The 24,007-nt window shown below is 49.1% G+C and overlaps 1 protein-coding gene across 1 annotated transcript in view; it reads left to right on the top strand.

The window, feature by feature from the left end:
- Positions 1–24,007, top strand: part of UBR4 (ubiquitin protein ligase E3 component n-recognin 4) — a 93,646-nt gene that overhangs the window by 24,310 nt on the left and 45,329 nt on the right. The window contains exons 39-65 of the mRNA XM_036396068.2: positions 79–249; positions 346–528; positions 1,878–2,036; positions 2,649–2,801; positions 3,122–3,349; positions 4,132–4,289; positions 6,000–6,171; positions 6,323–6,524; positions 7,919–8,082; positions 8,924–9,140; positions 9,912–10,128; positions 11,533–11,565; positions 12,655–12,718; positions 13,136–13,270; positions 13,586–13,760; positions 13,978–14,115; positions 14,548–14,669; positions 15,232–15,343; positions 15,883–16,013; positions 16,136–16,313; positions 16,502–16,606; positions 17,097–17,234; positions 18,926–19,094; positions 19,903–19,999; positions 20,393–20,500; positions 20,974–21,090; positions 23,403–23,612. Of these exons, the coding sequence (XP_036251961.1) occupies positions 79–249; positions 346–528; positions 1,878–2,036; positions 2,649–2,801; positions 3,122–3,349; positions 4,132–4,289; positions 6,000–6,171; positions 6,323–6,524; positions 7,919–8,082; positions 8,924–9,140; positions 9,912–10,128; positions 11,533–11,565; positions 12,655–12,718; positions 13,136–13,270; positions 13,586–13,760; positions 13,978–14,115; positions 14,548–14,669; positions 15,232–15,343; positions 15,883–16,013; positions 16,136–16,313; positions 16,502–16,606; positions 17,097–17,234; positions 18,926–19,094; positions 19,903–19,999; positions 20,393–20,500; positions 20,974–21,090; positions 23,403–23,612 (4,056 nt within the window). The remainder of the gene's footprint in view (positions 1–78; positions 250–345; positions 529–1,877; positions 2,037–2,648; positions 2,802–3,121; positions 3,350–4,131; positions 4,290–5,999; positions 6,172–6,322; positions 6,525–7,918; positions 8,083–8,923; positions 9,141–9,911; positions 10,129–11,532; positions 11,566–12,654; positions 12,719–13,135; positions 13,271–13,585; positions 13,761–13,977; positions 14,116–14,547; positions 14,670–15,231; positions 15,344–15,882; positions 16,014–16,135; positions 16,314–16,501; positions 16,607–17,096; positions 17,235–18,925; positions 19,095–19,902; positions 20,000–20,392; positions 20,501–20,973; positions 21,091–23,402; positions 23,613–24,007) is intronic.

Genomic DNA, 24,007 nt, shown 5'->3' with positions numbered 1-24,007 from the left:
GGGGTGTCAGGCTTTAAAAAGCAGTTTGTATGCAGCTCCCATCAGGAGCATCTCATTTGCCTGATCTGTTTCTTGTAGGCCAACTTTTCCTTTGCACCTTTGGTGCTGGAGATGCTGAATTTCCTGATGGATGCCATCCAGGTCAACTTCCAGCAGGCCTCAGCCATGGGGAGCAGCAGCCGTGCCCAGCAGGCTCTCAGCGAGCTCCACACTTTGGACAAATCTGTAGAAATGACTGATCAGCTGATGGTATGAACAAAAGGAATTAACAGAGTGTGGATGGGGGGAGTGGCTTTGAAACAGAGACATTGCAGTGACACCCTCTGGATGCTTTCCCTGGCTCAGGTCCCCACCCTGGGCTCGCAGGAAGGCGCCTTTGAGAACGTGCGCATGAACTACAGCGGGGACCAGGGCCAGACCATCCGGCAGCTGATCAGCGCGCACGTGCTGCGGCGTGTGGCCATGTGCGTGCTGTCCTCGCCCCACGGCCGCCGCCAGCACCTGGCTGTCAGCCACGAGAAGGGCAAGGTGAGCCCCAGCAGAGCCCTGGATCCTCCTGGGGGAAGGGGAACAGTGCTGGAGCCGCTCGGCTCTCAGGGAAATGGAGCAGTGCTGGAGCCACTGAGCTCTCAGGGAAATGGAGCAGTGCTGGAGCTGCTGGGCTCTCAGGGAAATGGAGGAGTGCTGGAGCCACTGGGCTCTCAGGGAAATGGAGGAGTGCTGGAGCCACTGGGCTTTTAGGGAAAGGGAACAGTGCTGGATCCCAGGGTTCCCAAGAGAAATGGAACAGTGCTGGATCCTGGGGTTTCCAAGGAAAATGGAGCAGTGCTGGAGCCACTGGGCTCTCAGGGAAATGGAACAGCGCTGGGTTTCCAGGGAAATGGAAAAGTGCTGCATCCCAAGATTCCTGAGGGAAGTGGAGCAATGCTGGAGCTGCTGGTTCTCAGGGAAAGGGAACAGTGCTGGATCCTGGCGTTCTCAAGGGAAGTGGAACAGTGCTTGGAGCCACTGGGTTCCCAGGGAAATGAAGCAGTGCTGGTTCCTGGGGTTCTCAAGGGAAGTGGAGCAATGCTTGGAGCCAGTGGGTTCCCAAGGGAGGGGTAACAGTGCTGGAGCCACTGTGTTCCCTGGGGACAGGGAACAGTGCTGAGGAAAAGGCAGGGCTGTGGTTTATTCTGCCCATCTTGAGATCTGGTGTGAAGTGTTGTGTAGCTATGGAGAACCTCTTGTAGGAAACACTGTTAGGGAAAAAGAGTTCCTGCAGCAGGACCAGTGAGAACAGCTCACTGCCATCACCCACCTCACTGCAGCCACCTGAGAGGAGGCTGGAGTCAGGTGGGTGTCCATGATTCAGTGAAAGGACAAGAGGAAATGACCTTAAGGTGCACCAAGGGAGGTTCCAATTAGTTACTATAAACAAAAATTTGTCTGGTTGGTTAGACATTGGAATAGGTTCCACAGAGAGGTGGTAGAGTCACCAACTCTGGAATTGTTCAGGAGGTGTCTGGACATGGCACTTGGGAAGTGGTTTAGGGGTGATTATGGTGGTGCTGGGGTGATGGTTGGACTCAGTGATCTCATGGATCTCTTCCAGCCTTGATGATTCTGTGGTTCTGATTCAGGATCAACTGAATAACTGTGGGATCTGGAACTGAAATCCAGCCTGACTCCCCCCAGTTACAGTCAGATAACCAAGCTCAGACTGTAGTTCTGGTTCTGTAACTGGGATCTGGAACTGAAATGCCTGACTCCCCTCAGTTACAGTCAGATAACCAAGCTCAGACTGTGGTTCTGGTTCTGTAACTGTGGGATCTGGAACTGAAATGCCTGACTCCCCCCAGTTGCAGTCAGATAACTGAGCTCATTCTGTGGTGCAGATCACAGTGCTCCAGCTCTCAGCCCTGCTGAAACAAGCTGACTCCAGCAAAAGGAAGCTGACCCTCACCCGCCTGGCATCGGCGCCCGTCCCGTTCACTGTGCTGAGCCTGACTGGGAATCCCTGCAAGGAGGACTACCTGGCTGTGTGTGGGCTGAAGGTGAGTGCCTGCCAAACCCTTTTCCAAGGAGCTGCAAACATCAGCTGAAAGCCAGCTGTGTTTGTTTCCTCTGAGGAGTTAGCATGGAGCTGCCTCCAAAGTTCTGTCACTAATTCAGCTCCTGATGCACTTTCCTGCTAGAGAGATAAGGTAAAAGAAGCAGGACCTGGATGAACAATATAATGAATGAGACAGTGCCTTGAAATAGTATTTCTTAATGTATTTAAGCTGGTTTTCTTTTAAGACAAGAGCCAGTGTTTGGCTCTTGTCTTTAAACAAAACACACCCAAACTTAGTGTGTTAAAACTAGTCTGTAACAATTAGTGTTCTTTGGCAAGGACTCCTCTTTTTTGTATTCCCCCAAATTTAGATTCAGCTTTCCCAGTGCAGAATCTACATATGTGTTACTTAGCTGAGAAAAAAAGCTGTGCTCTCTGTAGCTTTTTCTTTTCAAATCTTCATGTCATTTATCTTCAATGCAGGAAATTGAGATTTAAATTCTCTGAATCATTCTTTGCCGTAAGAGAAATGCTGACTTTTAAGTCCATTCTTGGCTTCAAATATTTGTGAACACTTTGTTTTAATATTTAACCAATTTTCTCCATTACTCAGGATTGCCATGTGTTAACATTCAGCAGCTCTGGCTCAGTCTCTGATCATTTGGTGCTTCATCCTCAACTGGCCACTGGGAATTTCATCATCAAAGCCGTGTGGCTGCCAGGATCCCAAACAGAGCTGGCCATTGTCACTGCAGACTTTGTGAAGGTATGTCTGGCCATGAGCTGTTGATTATACAGCTTCTGGCAGGCACCAGAGTCTGGATCCTCGGGGAGTTGCATGTGGGAGAATGTGGTAAAATTCTTAGAAATGAATTGGAAATATAAATTTGGGATATTTCTTGCAAGGAAAAGCAAACCCAAAGAACTTGAAGAGGAAAAAAGCCCCAAACTGTAACTGTAAAATCCCCAATCTCATGGGGATTCCCTCATCTCAGCTCTTGCTCATTTGCACTGTTTTGTATCGTAGCAGTTAATTACTGCCTTGATAATCATTGTGGTTAATTATTTCCTATGTTCTTCCCACAGATTTATGACCTCTCAGTAGATGCCTTGAGTCCAACTTTCTACTTCCTCCTACCGAGTTCCAAAATCAGGGATGTCACTTTCCTGTTCAACGAGGAGGGGAAGAACATCATTGTGATCATGTCCTCTGCTGGCTACATCTACACACAGCTCATGGAGGAGGCCAGCAGTGCCCAGCACGGGCCCTTCTATGTCACCAATGTGCTTGAAGTCAACCACGAGGACCTGAAGGTGCTGGTGACTTCCCTTTCTCTCTTTTTTTGCATCTTCCATTTGAAGGCAGAAGTTTCTTTCTTTTTTTCCTTCTCCTTTTAAGCCCCCTGATCTAGATCAAGGAGCTTTCTCATTCCTCTAAAGAGAGAAATATCCTTACAGTAAAAGGAGGTGGGGGTGAAAATTAAACCCCTTGATCCTTTCATCTAGAAAATGGAGCATGTTTTCCATGGCTGGCTCTGAAGTCATGCCCAGCAGGATTTCTCAGCAGGGAGATGGCTTCAGAGCAGTGCTGTTCTCAGAGCAAGGCACTCCAAAGGTGCAGGAGCAGAAGGGATAAATCACCATGGCTGAGGCTGGAGAGCTGCAGTCAGCCTTTGTTTCTTCTCTTGAGGATGACCTTTCAAATCTCTCCAGTGTTTTTGCCCTAGCCTGCTTCAAAACAGGAATAGATGAGAAGGAGGCTCTCAGGAAGGTCTTTTATGAGCTGGGCATCCAGGGGATGCTCCATGTGACACTGTCACACAGAGCTGAGGCTCACAGCTGCAGCAGCTCTGGGTGTTACCTACAGCCTCCGGGTGTGCAGGCTCAGCATCCCCTCCCAGAGCCTTTGAAGTGTCTGATGGATGAGTTCACCCAGGAGTTCAGCTTAGAAAATTGTCATGTAGGGCTCTGTTCTCTCACTGCTGGGGAGGAGGGGCGGCTTTGGGAATAATTCCATCGCAAATTTAACAGCCTGACAGAGTGTGTGGGGATATTTGTGTTTATGTTAAATGTTGGCATTTCTCTGGATCCCCCAGGACAGCAATGGCCAGGTGGCAGGAGGGGGGGTGTCAGTCTATTACTCCCACGTGCTGCAGATGTTGTTCTTCAGCTACTGCCAAGGCAAATCCTTTGCAGCCACCATCAGCCGGGCCAGCCTGGAAGTGCAGCGGCTCTTCCCAATTAACATCAAGAGGTGAGGATCCTGGGGGACACTCCTTGCATTTTTATTGCCTTCTTTTTGTAATAAATATTGCTTATTATTAAACAACCCAGTTCTGAAGGGCCAAACTGTGTGGTGAAAATTCCCTGTTGGCTGATATTTCTTGCTACTTTTCATGGTCCTTGTGTCCTAATGGACTTGGATGATCCTTGTGGGTCAGGAATTCCATGATATCCCGGCTGCAGGATAATTAGAAACCAAAGCTGGCTGTTTCAGCAGTGGGCCACGCATGCATTTTGTCCTCCCAGCAGGATTTCAGAGCAGAAAGGTGTCTGCAGAGCAGGGGAGCTGCCCAGAGTGAGCTGCCCGAGGTGCAGCCGCTGGAACCGATGGGATTATCCGCCCTCACCCAGGCGGCCGAGGAGGGAGCCTTTGTTTCCTTTCAGCACCACTGCTGCAGTGGACCTTGTGCATTGTGCATGTTAAGGCTGATTTTCTGACTCCCTTGAGGGAAACCAATCTCTTACTCTATGAATGTGGCAAGAAAAAGACAGTTTTATTGTGTGTTCTGCTACGCAGTGCTGGGCACTCAGGCCACAGGCTCTTCACTGGCCTGACACAAAGCCACTGGCACGAGTGGGCTCTGAAGGAGGTCAGGTTCCAAGAGCTCCTAAACTCCAGTTGAGTTTGGCTTAGTCTTTTTGCAGCTCTGTATTAAATATTCGACACCCAGTGTTTCGGGGTGTGTCCTGCCTGGCTTCGTCTGGCCTCGCTGCTGGACCAAAGGCGGCAGCTGTGGCGTTTTTCACCCCAGAGATGCCTTTGGCCGGCTGGGTGCTGCAGCTGGGTGCTCAGAACAAGTCCAGGCAAAATAGGAACTCAGTTTACCTTTGGTGGAAAAGGTTCAGACAACAATGAAGAGAAAAGGAGCGGGTTCTGCCGTGTAGCTTAGACCCAGAGTTTATTGTAGCGTGGTAGATTTCTGAATGTGGTAACAGCTCCAGACAGACAGAGACAGAACCACGGCAGAGACCGACCCACAGCAGAGACCCCGACCACATGGTCTCGTGTCCTTTTTAAGCCCCGGGGACAGGGGGAGGGTACAGACAGGTGAGGGCCAACCAGGTGTGAGCAGGGGAAGGGCCAGGGGATGTGGACGCTGGGACAAACCAATGAGCCCAGGCCTGGGGGGCATCTGCCAATCACAGGACGCCTTGCTGGAAGGTTTAAGATTGATGGGAAGCTCCTAGGCAGGAGGGCAAAGGGGGAGGGGGAAAGGTTGGCATACCTGAGGGGGATAGGATAGGTGAGACAGGAAACCACACTGCAACAGCTCTGTTTCCACTTTTTCCAGTGAGCAGACACTTATTCTCCTGCACTGGTCTTTGCTTATTGCTGCTGGGTGTGTTGAAACATGAAACTGTTCATCCATTCAGATAAAATCATTGCTGAAAGCCATTTAAAAATTGCCTCCTTGATTTGGGGCATAAAATGCAACACTAAGCCAGATTTTCCTTGAGTTTGCAGGGTAGGGATCAGCTGAGGACTGGGATGCTTGTGGTTTCTGCCCACTGTGGTGACTGTTTTAGGTTGCTCACCTGTAAACCAGACACTATTCATTGATGCAGTGCTTGAACCCCTGCTCAGGACAAAGTTTTAACTGATTTGAGCACAATGAAATTCGTGTGGTTTTCCTTGTGCTGCTCCTTAGGTGAATGTCATTGTGCCCTTTGTCTCTTGCAGTTCCAACGGTGGCAGTAAGACTTCTCCAGCCCTGTGTCAGTGGTCTGAGGTGATGAACCACCCTGGCCTGGTGTGCTGTGTCCAGCAGACCACGGGTGTCCCACTGGTGGTGATGGTGAAGCCAGACACCTTCCTCATCCAGGAGATTAAGACCTTGCCAGCCAAAGCAAAGGTTAGTCAGGGTTCCCTGTGTTTCTGACTCTTAACATTTGGTTTCTTGTTGTTCTATCAACCAGATCTCCAGTCTTGGCAGCTTTTCTAATACAAAGAGTTTGTTCCTCCAAGCGAGAGTTGCCAAGCCCTTGCCTCGCCTTGCTTTGCAGATCCAGGACATGGTGGCCATCCGTCACACGGCCTGCAACGAGCAGCAGAGGACCACCATGATCCTGCTGTGTGAGGATGGCAGCCTGAGGATCTACATGGCCAACGTGGAGAACACGTCCTACTGGCTGCAGCCCTCTCTGCAGCCCAGCAGCGTCATCAGCATCATGAAACCCGTGCGCAAGCGCAAGGCAGCCGCCATCAGTAAGGGCTCCTCACGTCACCTTTGTCACTCGCTGTCCTGGACTGTGGATAAGTGTGTGTTCTGTCTGCCATCTGCTAGAGGTGTGGCAGTTCTCTCCTGTTAATAGAACAGGATCAAGGCACCAAAATGTGTCTTGGATTGAAAAAACAGGTGTGTGCTAAGGAAGGCAGGAGCCTCCCCTGAAATGGAAAATGTGAACCCCTCCCTCTGAATTGTTATAAATTTGAAATTAAAGGGCTCTCAAGCAAAGGTATAGGAGCAGGAAGAACCGTTCTTTATTAGGGAAGAAAATAAAAAAGAATAAAATAAACAATGCAGTAACACAAACCACCACTGACAGAGTCAGAACAGGACCTGACCCCCTGTGGGTCAGGATGGTGGCAGCAGTCCCATTCAATGGTGGCTCAGCCCTCCTGCAGTGCCAGCTGTGCTTCTGTTGGAGCAGGGATCCTGTAGAAGGGTGTAGTCTTCCTCTGAAGATTCAGTGATTGATTAGATTAGATTAGATTAGATTAGATTAGATTAGATTAGATGGGCCTGGTTCCTCTGAAGATTAGATGGGCCTGGTCTTCCTCTGTGAATACAGTGGAGAAGAAGGCTGCTCCTCTGGGAATGCACCGGGCAAAGGCTGCCCTGCTGTCCCAAATCTCAGATTGTACCCAGGTAGGAATGCTTGGCTCCTCCCCTGGGTGCAGCATCTCCCCATGGGATGATGGGATTGGATCAGCCCTGCAGGGACACTCAGTGGCCATGGACAGCAGAGATCTCCTGGAGGGAGGATTGGCTGTGGGAGAGATAAAGAAAACTGCCCCATGAACAGAACTGCCCCACCTCTAACAGATGGCAAATAGAATACACACTTACCTTGCAATCCAGGACACTAATGGAGATGTAATGATTGATCTACATCATCTAAATACTTACAACACTCATTCTGACAATTACATAAGTACTGGCTGAGTGGATAAAATGTTTCCATAGACGGATGTTGGAACCCTGGTTATTGAGAATTTTAGGCTTTCTGCACTGATAGGCATTGAGCCTCAAAAGAACACTACATTTGACCTGAAGGTGTAGAGAAGGCCTCCAAAATTAAATAAAAAAACTAAGATTATTAGTGCATAGTTTAAATAAAAGCGTATAGTATCACATAATAGAAAACTTAGAGTTTGAAATTTTAAAATATAGTAATATATGAAAACAAGATAGAAGTTTTAAGACAGAGACTAGTCCTTCTTTTTCACCTTCTTCTTCATAAGTTTGAGTAGTAAAAAATACAACAGATGCATACAGAAACACTTTCCAAAGGAGGCGAGTTGTTTCTGCAGGTTTTTTACCACAACTTTGCCTGTTTAGAACACCTTTTGTCATAAAGATCTCTTTCCCCTTTTAGCAACTCGCACATCCAGCCAGGTGAACTTCCCCATTGACTTCTTTGAGCACAACCAGCAGCTGACAGACGTGGAGTTCGGGGGCAATGACCTGCTGCAGGTGTACAATGCCCAGCAGATAAAGCACCGGCTCAATTCCACGGGCATGTACGTGGCCAACACAAAGGTGAGTGGGGCAGTCTGGGGACTCTTTGGGCTTGTGGGTGACATTACTGTTCATGTTGTCACCATGCCTTGCCTTAAGGAGTCTGCTGTGTTCAAATGACCCCGCACATGTGCTGTACCTGGGGGTACTGGTTGACAACAGACTGAACACAAGCCAGCAGTGTGCCCTGGTGGCCAAGAAGGCAAATGGCTTCTGGCCTGTATCAGGAATGGTGTGGCCAGCAGGAGCAGGGAGCTCATTCTGCCCCTGTACTTGGCACTGTTGAGGCTTCACCTTGAGCACTGTGTGCAGTTCTGGGCCCTCAGTTTGGGAAGGACATTGAGACACATCCAGAGGAGGCAACGAGACTGGAGAGGGGCTGGGAACACAAACCCTGTGAGGAACAACTGAGGGACCTGGGGGTGCTCAGCCTGGAGAAAAGAGACTCAGAGGTGACTTTATCACTCTACAGCTCCTGAAAGGTGCCTGTGCTCAGGTGGGGTTGGTCTCTTCCTCCAGGAACTAGCAGAACCAGAGGACACAGCTGTGTTGGGGAAATACAGGTTGGAAATTAGGAAGAAGTATTTCACAGAAAGTGATAAAATATTGGAATAGTTTGCCTGGGGAGGTGGTGGAGTCACCATCCCTGGATGTGTCTAGAAAAAGACTGGATGTGGCACTTGGTGCCAGGGTTTAGTTAAGGTGTTTAGGGCATGGGTTGGACTTGATGATCTTGAAGGTCTCTTCCAACCTAGTCATTCTGTGATTCTCTGATTGTGTAATTCAGTAAACAGTGGAGGCACCTCTGCACAGTGTCCTTGGCTTCAGAGGGCGTTTTTGAGCTGTGGTTTGTTCTCTGCAGCCTGGGGGTTTCACCATTGAAGTGACCAACAACAACAGCACCATGGTGATGACGGGCATGCGCATCCAGATCGGCACGCAGGCCATCGAGCGAGCCCCCTCCTACCTGGAGATCTTCGGCCGCACCATGCAGCTCAACATGACCCGCGCCCGCTGGTTCGACTTCCCCTTCACCCGCGAGGAGGCCCTGCAGGCTGACAAGAAACTCACCATCTTCAGTAAGGCTGGCTGCCCTGCTTGCTCTGCCCAGCTGCTGGGCTGCTTTGGGTGGATGAAGCTGCTTCACCTCACAGCTGGCAGTTGCCACAGTCCATTCGTTTGCCCTGACTGCAAACACGGTCTGAGGGGGGAACTCTGAGCATTTGGTAATTTTATTTATGGCCCAGTTTCTTGCTGCTGTGAGTGAACGTTCTGTAGTTCAGCTCAATGATTTTGTGCTGAGGTGAGAGAAGGAAAGTGGCCTTGCAAAGGAGATGGCAGTGTCTGTGATGGTGTTCTCAGGGGTCTTAGGATGAGGGAAGAGATGAGGATCTGACTCCATGTTTCAGAAGGCTTGATTTAATATTTTATGATACATATTATATTAAAACTATACTAAAAGAATAGAAGAAAGGATTTCATCAGAAGGCTAGCTAAGAATAGAAAAGAAAGGAATAACAAAGGCTTGTGTCTTGGGACCGAGAGTCCGAGCCAGCTGACTGTGATTGGCCATTAATTAGAAACAACCCCATGAGCCCAATCCCAGATGCACCTGTTGCATTCCACAGCAGCAGATAACCATTGGTTACATTTTGTTCCTGAGGCCTCTCAGCTTCTCAGGAGAAAAAATCCTAAGGAAAGGATTTTTCATAAAATGTGTCTGTGACAACTGTCAGTGGCTGTGTGTTAATGGCAGTGTAATTGCTGTCCTGGTCCTGTGAAACGAGGCTGGTTTGTATCCAAAAGCAACAGTTCTCACAGTTTTTAAGAAATTTCTCTCATCGCTACAGTTGGGGCTTCTGTGGATCCTGCTGGAGTCACCATGATGGATTCCATAAAAATTTATGGCAAAACCAAGGAGCAGTTTGGCTGGCCTGACGAGCCCCCCGAGGACTTCCCGTCTGCTTCCGTGAGCAACGTGTGTCCCCCCAACCTCAACCAGGGGAACGGCACTGGGGACGCCGAGTCAGCTGCCCCTGCTGCTGCCAGTGGGACTGTCCTGGAGAGGTATTTCCACAGTCTTTCCCTTATTTCTCCTTGGAAATGGGTTGTTGTTGTTGTGGTGGGCACTTGGGTGCTTTTCCTGACTTGGAGAACTGGAGGGTATTAGTGAGTTGTTCTCACTGCCTTACACAGCAACAGCTGAAAACAGGGGTTGATTATCTTGGTAGGAGGGTTTGTGGTGGCTCTTGGTTGATCTGGTGCAGTAGATGGGTAGATCTGTGTGCTTGCTTGTGCTGCCTAGTTCATATTTCAGCAGTCTCGAGGAGCTCAAAGCAATTCCTGCTGCCCTGGTACATTCTCTCATTTCAAGTTGGCCCCTTTTTGGTCTCTGGAGCTCACAAAGGTCAGGCCTCTCTGAAGTTGAGCTCAGTTTTGAGGAGGGCTTTGTGTGTGACCCTGCTTTAGCCTTGTGGCTCCCACAACTTGCCTTGTAGCCCACGTGCCTCAGGCTGAGCTGTTGTGCTGGGGAAGGTGTTGGGTTTTCCCCCATATCCCTGCTGAGAGCCAAACCCCAAGGGTGACCTGGACATAAATTTAGTGAATAAACAGAACTTGTGTTCTTTCTTTCTTTCTTTCTGATGTCCATGCTGTGTTTTCCTTTGAACTCATACAATCTCTATCATAAGGGTTGTAAAAGCAGCAAGGACAGGAGGGAAACAGCTCAAATCAAAGCAGTGACATTTGCTTCTTTACATTCTGGTCATTGCATGGCAGATGGTTTAGCAAAGAGGAAGTGGTACTGCTGAAAAATGACCATTTCAGAGGAAACAATCACTACTCAGCTGTGAGGAAGTGGTGTTTAAGTTTGTCTGACTGAAATTCTCTGGTAGAGGCTCAGGGCTTGAAGTGCCACTTAGGCCCAGTTGAAGGACCTGTTCAGCCATCCTTTAATATTTTGTCTAATAGTTCATGGGATTTTTTTCCTGTGTTTATTTTCCCTTTCCTTCCCTCCTCTGCTGTGACATCCCCACAAGATGTCCCTCTCAGCACAGACATGCTCTCTGGTTTTTCAGAGCAGTGGGATTATATTCTAAAAATTCAGATGTAAAAAAAATATTCTTCCTATTTGGTGTTCCCTTCTGAAGGGTTCTCTGGAGTAGGAACAGCTGATGGCAGGCAGGAGGCAGCTTTTCTATCCAAATGTGGTGTCTGCACTCAAATTTAAGCCTGGGTGATGCTTTAAGTGGTGCTTGGCTTCTCTGTGTGAGGTGCCCTGGCTCATCTCTGTCTTTGTTTTGCTCCAGACCAGTGTGTGCTGCCCAGGTAGAGACCCTGCTTAGACTGACGCTCCCCGGCTTCCTGATTTCCCCATTTAATTTGCCTTTTGCTTAGAATGTGTTCTAGGGAGTTTTTCTGTGAGCTTTACACATTTTTATTTTTTTTTCCTTTTTCTTTGCTCCCCCAAAGTTCTGACACTGAGTCCCTAACCACCCTGGACCGGTTAGTATGGCATCCTTTTCTCTGCACGAATGAGTGTGTGTCAGAGACAGAACACATGGTGTGGCTTTTGGTGACTGGGGTTTTTTTGTTTTCCAAGTGACATTTGCTTCTTTACATTCTGGTCATTGCATGGCAGATGGTTTAGCAAATGTAAAGATGAGGTGGTTTGCAGATTTTTTGCTGTACACAGCATAACTGTTGCTTATTTGACAGACTCCTCTCTGCTTTATTCCTTCCTTGTGCCTTTTTATCCCACTTCTGTTCCCTCCAAGCTTTATGAGGGTGGCTGTGGGGAGGGGGATGTTCTTTATCACCACCAGACCAGACAATTGTTCCTTCTACCTTCCAATCCTACACTGCTATTTTTCCCCTTAATGCTCTCTCTTCCCTGCTTTTTCCTGTATCTTCCTGTTCCTTCTGGTGTGTCAGATGGCATTTCAGGTAGTTCCACCTGGGGGCATGGAGTGCTGCTACAGGGACTTTGCTGCCACTTGTAAATCAGGTTTTCCCTCGGGACAAGTGTTTTCCCAGCCTGCCTGAACCTCAGCATCCCTCGCTTGGGGTCACACCCAGTGCTCTGAGTTAATTTTCCTCTGGAATATTTTGTGCTGAAACTCCAAATTGGAAAGAGCAACCTGTGTGAAAATAGCAAGCGAGTAGAACGTTGCTCCCTGAGCAAAGTCGGTTCCGCTTTTTCCCATGTGTCATAGCCAGCCTTGATCTGCAGTCATCTGTACGTCTGGGGGCCATGGTGAATTGGGACTGTCAAGACAATCCAAGTTATCCCTGCTGCAGGCTGCGTAAGGAAATGTTTTATCCTCTTTGGGAGAGAAAAGCCCCTGTCTTTCAGCTGTGGATTATTAAAGCAGTCCTAAGTTTGTCTGTGAGCGTGAGCCAGGTTTAACTCTGGTCTGTAACACAATGAAATGATATGCATGGTGCCTGTGGCAGGTTTTATCATGCTTTGATTTTGTACTTGGCATTCGTTAGCTGTCTCTGAGCTACTCATGACTGTAGCCTGCATAAAGCAAAGTGCTAAGGAGAGAGAAGGGTTGCTGTACTCAAGCCTGCTTTCCTCTCTCCCTCCAGGCTAGTTGTGAGTTCTTTAGAAGCGCTGGAAAGCTGCTTTGCTGTGGGACCAGTCAACGAGAAGGCAAGTAACTTTCTGAATACATTCCTGAGCTTTGGAGCCGGGGGAGGAGGGGCCAGCTCAGCACTACCTCCTGCAGCCCCGGGGGCCTGATAGGAGCAGAGCCGCATCCCTTTTGCTCAGAGCACTGATCTGAAAGTTGCCTTAGCCAAAAGCGTTTGAAACTAGTTTAGAATGACAATTGGCATTTGCATTTAGCGCTGGTGGGCTTTTTGTGCTTCGGAGTGACCTCGTTTACAGAAACAGCAGGGTGGGAGCCCATAAATCTCAAAAGGACTTTTCTTGTGGAGACATGTGAAGTGTTCCCTAAATGTCAGTAGTAAATGGAGGGAGGCTATCAAAAGGGTATTGAGGGAAGGGAGCTGTAGGTACACTGAGTGATGGTAAATATACTGAATAATGGGGTTTGTCTGTTCTTAGGAGAAGAATAAGATTGCAGCTCAGGAACTGGCTACAGTGCTGCTGTCCATGCCAGCCCCTTCCAGCGTGCAGCAGCAGACCAAGAGCCTGCTGGCCAGCCTGCACACCAGCCGTTCAGCCTACCACAACCACAAGGTACTGCCCAGGGCATGGATTTGGGGCTCCTGGAACCTGCCAGGTCATGGCTGAGGTGCAGCAGAGCCCTAGAGAGCCCTTCCTCCACACAGCACAATCCTCTTGTCTCATCTCCCTTTAGCTCCTGCTGCCTGCCCTGCTGGCTGCTGTGTTTCACCAGGGTTGTGTCATTCTATGACCTTTTAGGATTGGTTGCCCTTCCTTAGATGAGGAGTGCTGGATTTCCCCAGGATCTGTCCTGTGGTTGTGCTTCAGCTGCTTTCTCATGCTGCAATCAGTTGTTTTTCTTTGCCTGTGCTATCTCTCACTCTACAGGATCAAGCACTGCTAAGCAAAGCCATTCAATATTTGACTTCCTCTACCAAAGAAGGAAAGGACCTCGATCCTGAGGTGTTCCAGAGGCTGGTCATCACTGCTCGGTCCATTGCTATTATGAGACCCAACAATCTGGTCCACTACACAGAATCAAAGCTGCCACAGCTGGAAACAGGTAGATAAGTCTGTAATTTTCTCTAAGTTTCTGTTGTGATAATTGAAGCTGTGCTGGGGTGTTGGGTTCAGAGTGGCAGAGACTGTATTTGACACATTTGGTAGGTGTGTGATATCCTGCTGATGAGAACATCAAAGCCATTTCAAATAAACTTGGTGTTACCCTCATTAAGGTTTTCCCCTGCATGTTTCTGAGAGGTGTTTTTTAATCTGTGCAGAGAGTGAAGAAGGGCAGGAGGCCCAGAAACACGTGGAAGGAGAGGGCTGCACCTTCATTACCCAGCTGGTGAACCACTTCTGGAAGCTCCATGCATCAAAACCCAAAAACGCCTTCCTGGCCCCTGCCTGCCTGCCAGGTGGGAGAGCTCTTCCTTTGCTATTGGCAAGCCTGTGGCTTCTGAAGGGGCCTGTTTTAAGTTTGTAAGCAGAGAACATGACTTTCCAATGCTGGTGTTGCACTGAGGGCTTTGTGATGTGGGGCTGCAGATTCTGATCAAAGCTTTTGTTCAGGGACACGTGTATTGTGCCAGGAAGAAGGGACTGATGATTGATTTACCCACATTTGTCTTTGTGGGTGCTGTTAGAGGATATTCAGTGGTGCTGGTGTATGGAGTTCACAATATTCCATCAGACAGACAAGGCTGGCTCAGTCTGGATTGAAAATCAATGTATTTGTGCTGTTAACATTGTGCCTTGAAGTCTGCAAACAAAAGATGCTTCCTGCAGTGCCTCACTCTGTGCTGAAATACAGAGAGAGCTGATTTCAGTCCTGCTTTTATTCCTGCTAGGTCTCACTCACGTTGAAGCTACAGTCAATGCTTTGGTGGATATTATCCATGGATACTGCACGTGTGAGCTGGACTGTATCCATACTGCATCCAAGATCTACATGCAGATGTTACTTTGCCCAGTATGTCACATTGTTCTTCTCTGCCTCAGCCTCCAGTTGCACCAGGGGAGGTTTAGGTTGGGCATCTGGAAACATTTCTTTGTGGAAGGGGTGTTCCAGCCTGCCACAGGCTGCCCAGAGCAGTGGTTGAGTCCCCACCCCTGGAGGGATTTAAAAGTGTAGATGTGCCACTTGGGGACATGGGTTAGGGGGATTGGCAGTGTTGGGTTTATGGTTGGGCTTGATCTCAGAGGGCTTTTTTCAACCTAAATGCTTCTATGATTCTATAGTGGGGAAAAAATTAAATGTGGGCAGAATGCAAATACATAGTACAGACACAAAATACAGCCAAAACCACCCAGCCAGAAGTGAATGGAGGAGAATTCTCCCTTTCCTTGTGTTCTGGTAATGTTTGTCATGTGCTGCATGTGGAATTACAAATGTTGCTTTGTGGGAGGTGACTCATGTCCTACATGAACCATGACTGACGAGAGTCACAAGTGCATTTTTAGCCATCATCCCAAATGCTGTGAAAAAGGACGTAGAGCTGAAGGAGTGTCATGATGAACTGTTCCCCCTGCAGGACCCAGCAGTGAGCTTTTCCTGCAAGCAAGCTTTGATCAGGGTGCTGAGACCCCGGAACAAGCGGCGCCACGTGACCCTGCCATCGTCCCCCCGCAGCAACACCCCCATGGGTACGCCAGGGCAGCCCTGCTTCAGCCAGCATGGCCTTCTTGACTGGTCACAAAGGACAGGGAAATAAAGTGGTCTGGTTAGAAACTGAGACTGAAAAAGATTAAATCAGCCTTTTTCCTTTCTTTTGCTCTCCCTTGCCCCCTAAATGCCTTTTTATTTAGTAAACTCTCACCTTTAGGTTGATATTTTGGGATTCACAAAGGAGATCTCTCTGAGATATTCCCCTTTCAGTGACAGGGAAATCTGATCATTCTATCTAGAGAGTAGTAATCTCGAGTTATATTTCTATGCATGTTTTCAGGTTCTAAAAAATCAGTCAAAGATGTGTGCAGGTCAAAATTATCAGAGCTGTATCCAAGAGAGGTTTCTCAGTATTGAAGCAAATTGTCAGGAGGTGTCAGGAGTCAAGTTGACACCGAGTAGGTGTCAGGAGTCTCTTGGTAACTGAGGGCAGTTTGGGTTTTTTCCCAGCATTAGCAGCCTGGTTTGGGATGGGATGAGGAGCTGTGCATTTATGAACTCCTGCTTTGCCACTCAGGAGATAAGGATGATGATGATGACGACGATGCAGAAGACAAGCTGCAGAGCTCTGGGATAGCAAATGGAGAGCACATCCGACAGGAGAGCCAGGAGCAGAGTGAGGTGGATCACGGGGACTTTGAGATGGTGGTGAGTCCAGAGCTTCTCCTTGGAGCCCTTGAAGTGTGCCAGGACTTGAGTTAATTTAGTTCTGATGAACCTTGCAGTGATGGTGGTCTGGGGAAAGCTCTCACTGTGCTTCCTCTCCATAGTCCGAATCCATGGTTCTGGAGACTTCTGAGAACGTGAATAATGGGAATCCTTCTCCTCTGGAGGCTCTCCTGGCTGGAGCAGAGGGATTCCCTCCGATGCTGGATATCCCTCCAGATGCAGATGATGAGACAATGGTGGAGTTGGCTATTGCCCTGAGCCTGCAACAAGATCAGCAAGGTCAGATGTGGGCACTGTTGGCAGGCAAAAGGGAATGGAAACTGGGAAAACTGGGAAAGAAATGAGGCAAAGCTGTTGGTGTCATCACCAGTGAAGCAAAGATAGCAGAACTATGAAATGTACAGAAAATGTCAGAGTTAACTTATTCTCTCAAAGAAGGATGCTCATAAGTTGTTCTCTGCTTGCAGGGAGCAGCAGCAGTGCCCTTGGGCTGCAGAGCTTGGGACTGTCGGGCCAAGCTCCCAGCTCCTCCTCTCTCGACGCTGGAACACTCTCGGACACAACAGCATCAGGTAACTGTTCACTGCAAGGCAGCTTCTTTTTCACATTCTGACCTAAGTAATGCCTTAAAATTGGTCTGCAAATATGGTTTGGAAGAGTCAGTTATTACTATTGGCTTCTTGTATATTTGAGAGTGTACTTACAGCTTTTTCCTGCTTTGATTGACTCTCACTGTAGACTTCTGAGGAAGTTATTTCCTCTCCTTAACTAAAGCAGACAAAACAAAGCATGTGCTGTATTTCCCTTGCATTTATAAACAACCAGACGTGGTTCTTTAAGTAACTGTGCATGCCTGTGTATTTGACAGAGAAGCTTTCCTCTCGGGATATCTCCCCTACACTGCTTTAACTCTCCTGCTGCTCACCCCAAGCTCCCTTTCCCTTTGGAGCCATCCCCAACCCCAAACCCAGTCCCTGCAGCCTTTCCCTGGTAGCGAGAGCGTCGTTTGCGGTTGTTCCCAGGCAGTGTTTTTACTTGTAACAGCTCTCTTTATTCTCTTAGCTCCAGCCTCTGACGACGAGGGCAGCACGGCGGCCACGGACGGCTCCACGCTGCGGACGTCACCCGCGGAGCACGGGGGCAGCGTGGGCTCGGAGAGCGGCGGCAGCGCCGTGGACTCGGTGGCCGGGGAGCACAGCGGTGAGTGAGCCCTGCTGCAGGCCTATTGCAGCCCTATTGCAGCCCTATTGCAGCCCTATTGCAGCCCTATTGCAGCCCTATTGCAGCCCTATTGCAGCCCTATTGTAGCCCTATCGCAGCCCTATCGTAGCCCTATCGTAGCCCTATCGCAGCCCTATCGCAGCCCTATTGTAGCCCTATTGCAGCCCTATTGTAGCCCTATTGCAGCCCTATTGCAGCCCTATTGCAGCCCTATTGCAGCCCTATTGCAGCCCTATTGCAGCCCTATTGCAGCCCTATTGTAGCCCTATTGTAGCCCTATTGCAGCCCCTGCTCCTTCCCTGCTGCACCCTTTGTGCTGCACCCTCCCTCCTGCATCCCTGCTCCTTCCCTGCTTCATCCCCTGCTGCAGCCTCCTGCTGCACCCCTGTTGCACCCCCTGCTCCCTCCCTGCTGCAGCCCCTCCTGCACTGCTGCTGCACCCCCTGCTCCCTCCCTGCTGCCACAGCCTTGCCCACCATGGGAGCATGTGGGTGATCCCTGACACAGAGAGAATCTCAGTTCCCAGTGGTTGCTGCCATCTGTCATTTCGTGGGTTTTGCCCCAGTGCCCACAGATGGGATGTTGTCTGCCTTTTGTGATGGGATGTTGTCTGCCTTTTGTGATGGGATGTTGTCTGCCTTTTGTGATTCTCTGCAAGTGTGGAATCTGCAGCAGATTTTGCTGGACTGTAATAAGAGAATCATTGAATCCCAGAATGGTTTGGGTGGGAAGGGACCTTAAAGATTATCCTGTACTGACCCCAAGGCAGGGACACTTTCCACGATCCCAGCTTGCTCCAAGCCCTGTCCAACCTGGCCTTGGACACTTGCAGGGATCGGGCAGCCCCAGGTTCTCTGGGCAGCCTGTGCCAGGGCTTCATCACCCTCTGAGTAAAGAATTTCTCCCTAATATCTCATCTAATCCTGCCCTTGTTCAGCTTAAAGCCACTGCCCCTGGTCCTGTCACTCTCTGCCCATATAACAGGTCCCTCTCCCTGCTTTTCATAAGTACCATGAGTACCCAGTACTCCATAAGGTATGGGAGGCCACAGCAAGGTCTCCCCAGAGCCCTTGCCTCTCAGAATGCCTAGAGCAAGACTGAGACAATTCACTCTGCTGCTGGTTAAGTTTGAATGAGATAGGATTAATTACTCTCTTTTTAGTTTGGAACTGATACCCAGGTAAAATAATCACAGACTCTTATTAAAAAAATTATCTGATTGCCCACTCTGCCCATCCAAGCATTGTCTGACTGAGTTTGAATTACTGCTGTGGGACCAGTTCAGTTTGGGCTACAAAGATGAGGGTGGCAAAGAAAAGATTTCTACAAAAGCATCTTCACCCTCTCTGTGGCTTTCAGAAGAGAACCAAAGCCAGCATCTCCTTTGAACCACGATTCATTCCAAAGAATGTTGAGTTGCTGAGGGTGTGTTTCCCTGTTGAGTTGCTGATGTTGTGTGTTTCCCTGTTGAGTTGCTGAGGTTTTGTGTGTTTCCCTGTTGAGTTGCTGAGGTTTTGTGTGTTTCCCTGTTGAGTTGCTGATGTTTTGTGTGTTTCCCTGTTGGGTTGCTGAGGTTTTGTGTGTTTCCCTGTTGAGTTGCTGATGTTTTGTGTGTTTCCCTGTTGGGTTGCTGATGTTTGTGTGTTTCCCTGCTCTCCTGTCCTCCCCAGTGTCCGGCCGGAGCAGCGCCTACGGGGACACGGCGGCCGAGGGCCACGCGGCGGGGCCGGGCAGCGTCAGCTCCAGCACGGGAGCCATCAGCACCACCACGGGCCAGCAGGAGGGAGAGGGCTCCGAGGGGGAAGGGGAGGCAGAGGGGGACGTCCACACCAGCAACAGGCAAGAGACTTTGTTTTCTCCTGAGGAAGAACAGCTGTGCTCTGGGGGAAGGTTGCAGAGGAAGGGGCTGCAGTGCCAGGAGTGGGATTTGTGACTGCTGGGTAACCAAAGTGGAAAGTCAGAAACACAGACTAGAACAAACTGCCATTACAAAATCATGGAGTGTCCTGAGGTGCAAGGGACCCACAAATGTCATCCAGTTCAACCCCTGGCCCTGCACAGACATCCCAACAATCCCACCCTCTGCATCCCAATGTTGTCCAAACGCTCCTGGAGCTCTGGCAAGGCTCAGGGCTGTGCCCGTTCTGTGGGGAGCCTGGGCAGAGCTCCCTCTGTGCAATCATCATGTGGTGTGATAAACACACCCAGGGGGTGTCCCACAAAACTGCTGCCCTCTAGGAAGTGATGAAAAAATGCTGCATGAGTCTAGTTAACATGGAATCACTGAAATCTTGGGAGCCTGTGAAATTCACTGTTAGGACAAAAGCATGTGGAAGTGTCCTTTGGGAATATGGGCACTTTTCATTCTGTGGGAGCAGGTGCTCAGTCCCTTCTCCAGAGCTGATTTGCAGGATGTTCCCATGCAGTTGCAGTCCCCAGGTGGCCAGGCCTGGGCAGTGGGGCTCCATTGTCAGGGGTGCTCTGCATCTTTGGCTTCACTCCCCTGTGAAGTCTGAGCAAGTCCTGTCCTCCCTGAGAGGATTTGATGCCTTAGGGTTTCTGGGGCAGATTGCAGTGCTCTCCTGGAGACCCTGCTGGGTGTGGTGTGTTCTGGGCTGTGTCTGATTGCTGATTATTGAATCCCCAGGCTGCACATGGTCAGGCTGATGCTGCTGGAGAGGCTGCTGCAGAACCTCCCCCAGCTGAGGAACGTGGGGGGGGTCCGGGCCATCCCTTACATGCAGGTGAGTGAGGAGGGCTCAGAGTTTAACCCAAATCAAACAGTTCAGTCACTGATTTCTATTTGCATTGCTTTTCTCCTTCCTGCCCAGTCACAGTGTGAGTCCATCTGTTGCAAAGCATTCCTTACCCACAGGTTTTTGCTGGACTTGTGCCCTTTCTCAGTGTGACTTTACAGCTGACTGAGGAGCCTGAGGGCTCCAATCCTTGAGCTCCACTGTGTTTGGGAAGGTCTTGTGGGTTTATGCTGAATGTTCATATTAGGATGTGAGGCACAGGCTGGATTTGGGAAAGAACACATATAAATCAAGATAAAATCAGTGCTGTTTTGTGAAAGATAAATAGTATCTGATAATGTGGAACCTGCCCTCTAATAGTTCTCTGACTGCTTTTCCCAGGTTATTCTGATGCTCACAACAGACCTGGATGGGGAGGATGAGAAAGACAAGGGAGCTTTGGATAACCTTCTGTCCCAGCTGATTGCAGAGCTGGGCATGGACAAAAAGGTAAAGTGCAGTGTGGGCTCATGCTCTGAATTTGCTCCTTCTAGATAAGGTTTTTTTCCTTGGAGGAATTAAATCACAGAAGCATTGCTGTGTGGATGTGGTCAGGCAGTTTATTCCTCTTGCCTCCTTTCATGTAAGGTAGAAAATGACATGAGTGGGACTCCCACTGTTTCCTGGGTCTGACATCCACAAGTGAGCCAGAATGAAAATTTGTTTTGCTGGAATTAAACTCTGAGAAGAGCCATGATCAGTAAATGCATGATTGACATATGTAGCTTTTCATTTGTGTGGGAATGTTCTCTGGCAGCCAGGCCACTGCCTACCCTTCTGTTGAGGCATTTGTGCTGCTTTTTTCAGTCTTACTCTTTGAGCTTAAATTAGGAATGCTTCCTGAGGATCAGAGCACTGAACTTGAGAGGCTTGGGACACTGCTCAGCTCTGGATTGAGCAGCAGGATGTGTCTTTTCCTGCAGGATGTGTCCAAGAAGAACGAGCGCTCCCCTGTGAACGAGGTGCACTTGGTGGTGATGAGGCTGCTCAGTGTCTTCATGTCCAGGACCAAGTCAGGATCCAAGACTTCCATTTGTGAGGTACATTCTCCAAATTGCTTTGTCAGGGGATGATTTTCTCCCCCTTTACTCAGCTCTCACAAGATCCCACCTGGAGCACTGCTCACAGTTCTGGGGTTCTTAACATGAGAACTCAGGGAATTGTTGGAGCAAGTGCAGAGGAGGCCATGGAGGGCACTGGAGCACCTCCCCTATGGAGACAGGCTGGGAGAGTTGGGAATGCTCAGCCTGGAGAAGAGAAGGTTGTGTGGAGACCCCACAACACCTTCCAGGGTCTGAAGGGGCTACGGGAAAGCCAGAGGGAGACTTTTCATCAGGAGCTGGAGTGACAGGACAAGGGGGAAAGGGTCAGACTGAAAGAGGGAAAATTTAGATCAAATATTGGGAAGAAATCCTTCCCTGTGTGTCGGGTCCGGCTGTCTGTCTCTGCCCCCACACGGGTAGGGTGGTTCTTGGGTGGCACGCGTTTCAAAGGATGAGTCTGGACTCTTCAGCTTTTCAGTCTTCAGGTTGTTTATTATTTCTTATCTACAAAATTTTCTGTCTGCCCAACAGAGGTCTGATCTGCAAGCAGTCACAGGCACTCTCTGACCACCCACGGGGCGGTCATGTCTTTTTATACTAAAATCTACGTACGTAATATTTACCTTTATTTTCCAATGCTTTTCACCCATGTTAGCAAGTGCACCTTCACCATAAACCAATCCCCAAGTGCCAACATCACCACAGGAGATGGAGGACAAGAAGAAGGAAGAAGAAGGACAAGACACGCCCTGATCCCTCCATCTTGTCTCCATAACCCCCCTGTACCAAAAACCTTAAAGTCTATATTTCACCCTCTCAATGTGTCTCTTTTACACCTTTTACTCTAAAGTGATTCTCTTGTCCTCAAACTCTTGTTACTTCTGTGGATGGATCAAAATCAAGCCACCAAACACTCTTGGCAACATTCCATGATTTTTGAGACCCCCAAGGGTTCTCCTGGCATCTCTGGACATCGGGAACAATGTGCTGAGATCCCACACCTGTAAGGGTGGAGATTGCCCAGAGAAGCTGTGGCTGCCCCTGGATCCCTGCAAGTGTCTGAGGCCAGGTTGGACAGGGCTTGGAGCCATGTGGGACAGTGGAAGGTGTCCCTGCCCATGGCAGAGGGTGGAATAGGATGAACTTAGAGGTCCCTTTCAACCCAAATCATTCTGGGATTCCATGATGTGCTTGGGGGGCTTTTGTTCATCAAAAACAAAGCTGCTAACTGAAATAACAGGTGTAAAACTGAAACATCCTTGAGAGTGCTTTGGAAAAATTTATAGGGAACCTGTAGTGTTACTGAGCTCTTGTGGAAAAAGAGTTCTGAAAGTAGGGCTGGAGGAAGCAGCCGTGTAAAGACAATTGGATGCTCTTGTTTTGTGCATGGTTCCAGACTGAGCTCAGGGCAGCACATTAATGATGGTACTTAAAACGGTCTGGCAGATTTTCCCCTTGCATCTCACCAGTGCTGAAGGGGTTAAAGAGGATTTGTAATGTGATTATTGGAAAGCAATATGCTGCTGTGTCAACGTAAAAGTCGCTAAGAGGATTCCTTAGATATTTGTTGCTAAAAGGTGCAGTAATAAGGCATAAAAAGCAGTATGTGTGGTGGGAAGGAGATTAATAAAAAAGCATAGAGGTTAAAAAATTTAGTCTGAACTGCATCAAATTTTAATGAGCTTATGAGCTGTGGGGTTTGTTTGGATTTACAGGGCTGCTTTAATAGTTTTATTTACAGTAGCTTTTTCTCCAGCCTTTGTTACTCACTTGAGCTTCCCACAGAAATCAAAGCTCCTCGTCTTGCAGAATGCAGGTGGAGCAATACCTGGGTGGAGCAGAGCCTGTGAGCGGCAGCTGCAACAGGGACTCTTTCTCTACCAGGATTCACGCCCAGCTGGCCAAATCCCAGATAAACAAATAGAAATCCCAACTTAAAAACAAAAAAAAAGAAAAGAAGGGGGAAAAAAAGAAGGGAAGAAAGCCCTAGTCGTCTAATCCACAGCAGAGTGGCCTCTGGCACATGTGTCGAGGGGAGATTAGACTTAAGAGGAGATTTTATTTGTTTTCCTTTACTAAGCACTTGTTCAAAAGAGTCTCTGTAAATATTTGAGTTGCTTTTCATAAACACAAAATAAACCAAAAAACCCCAACCTCAAACAAACCCCAAACTTAAAAGCTGCCTGCAAAGTTTCATCCAGACCTGCTCTCTTGCCCACACCTGTCAGCAGCTGCTCAGGGCTGCCCCAGCTCTCCCCACTGCAGGTTCCCAGGTGTGTTCCTGATCCAGCTCCTTCCCTGTGTTCCAGGCTTCCTCCCTGATCTCCAGTGCCACAGCAGCTGCCCTGCTGAGCTCTGGTGCTGTTGATTACTGTCTGCACGTGCTCAAGTCCCTGCTGGAGTACTGGAAGAGCCAGCAGAACGATGAGGAGCCTGTGGCCACCAGCCAGCTGCTGAAGCCTCACACCACCTCCTCTCCCCCCGACATGAGCCCCTTCTTCCTCCGCCAGTACGTGAAGGTGAGTCCTGCCCTGTGCTGGCAGCTGTGCAGGGCCTGCACTGAGGGGAGGCTTCACAGAGCTGGGAAAGCAGCCCTGCACCAGGAGTTTGCCCCTAGAAGACCAACCAAAATCCATCTTGTAGTACAAAGTTACAACTGGGAGTGCTCCGAGTTCTCACAGGGCAGCCCAGCTCCTCTCCCATCTCTCCCTGCATCCCTTGGTGCACTCCTAACCCAGGAGTTCTGTGGAGCTCTTCCTGGAGGAATTGTTAATCATCCTGAAGGGAAGCTGCTCCAGCCCATGACTCCCTGTGCTTGGCAGGCAGAATTCCTGAACTTAGGATACCAAGGAAGTGGAGTGGTGGATGGGAATTCCACAGTAATTCCCAGGCTTGTTCCACTGCCGTGGTGCCA

Source organism: Molothrus ater, chromosome 23 (assembly GCF_012460135.2).
Source record: "Molothrus ater isolate BHLD 08-10-18 breed brown headed cowbird chromosome 23, BPBGC_Mater_1.1, whole genome shotgun sequence".
NCBI classification, from domain to species: Eukaryota; Metazoa; Chordata; class Aves; order Passeriformes; family Icteridae; genus Molothrus; species Molothrus ater.
The sequence above is the reverse complement of the archived record's forward strand: the minus strand, read 5'-3'. Positions and strand labels throughout refer to the sequence as shown.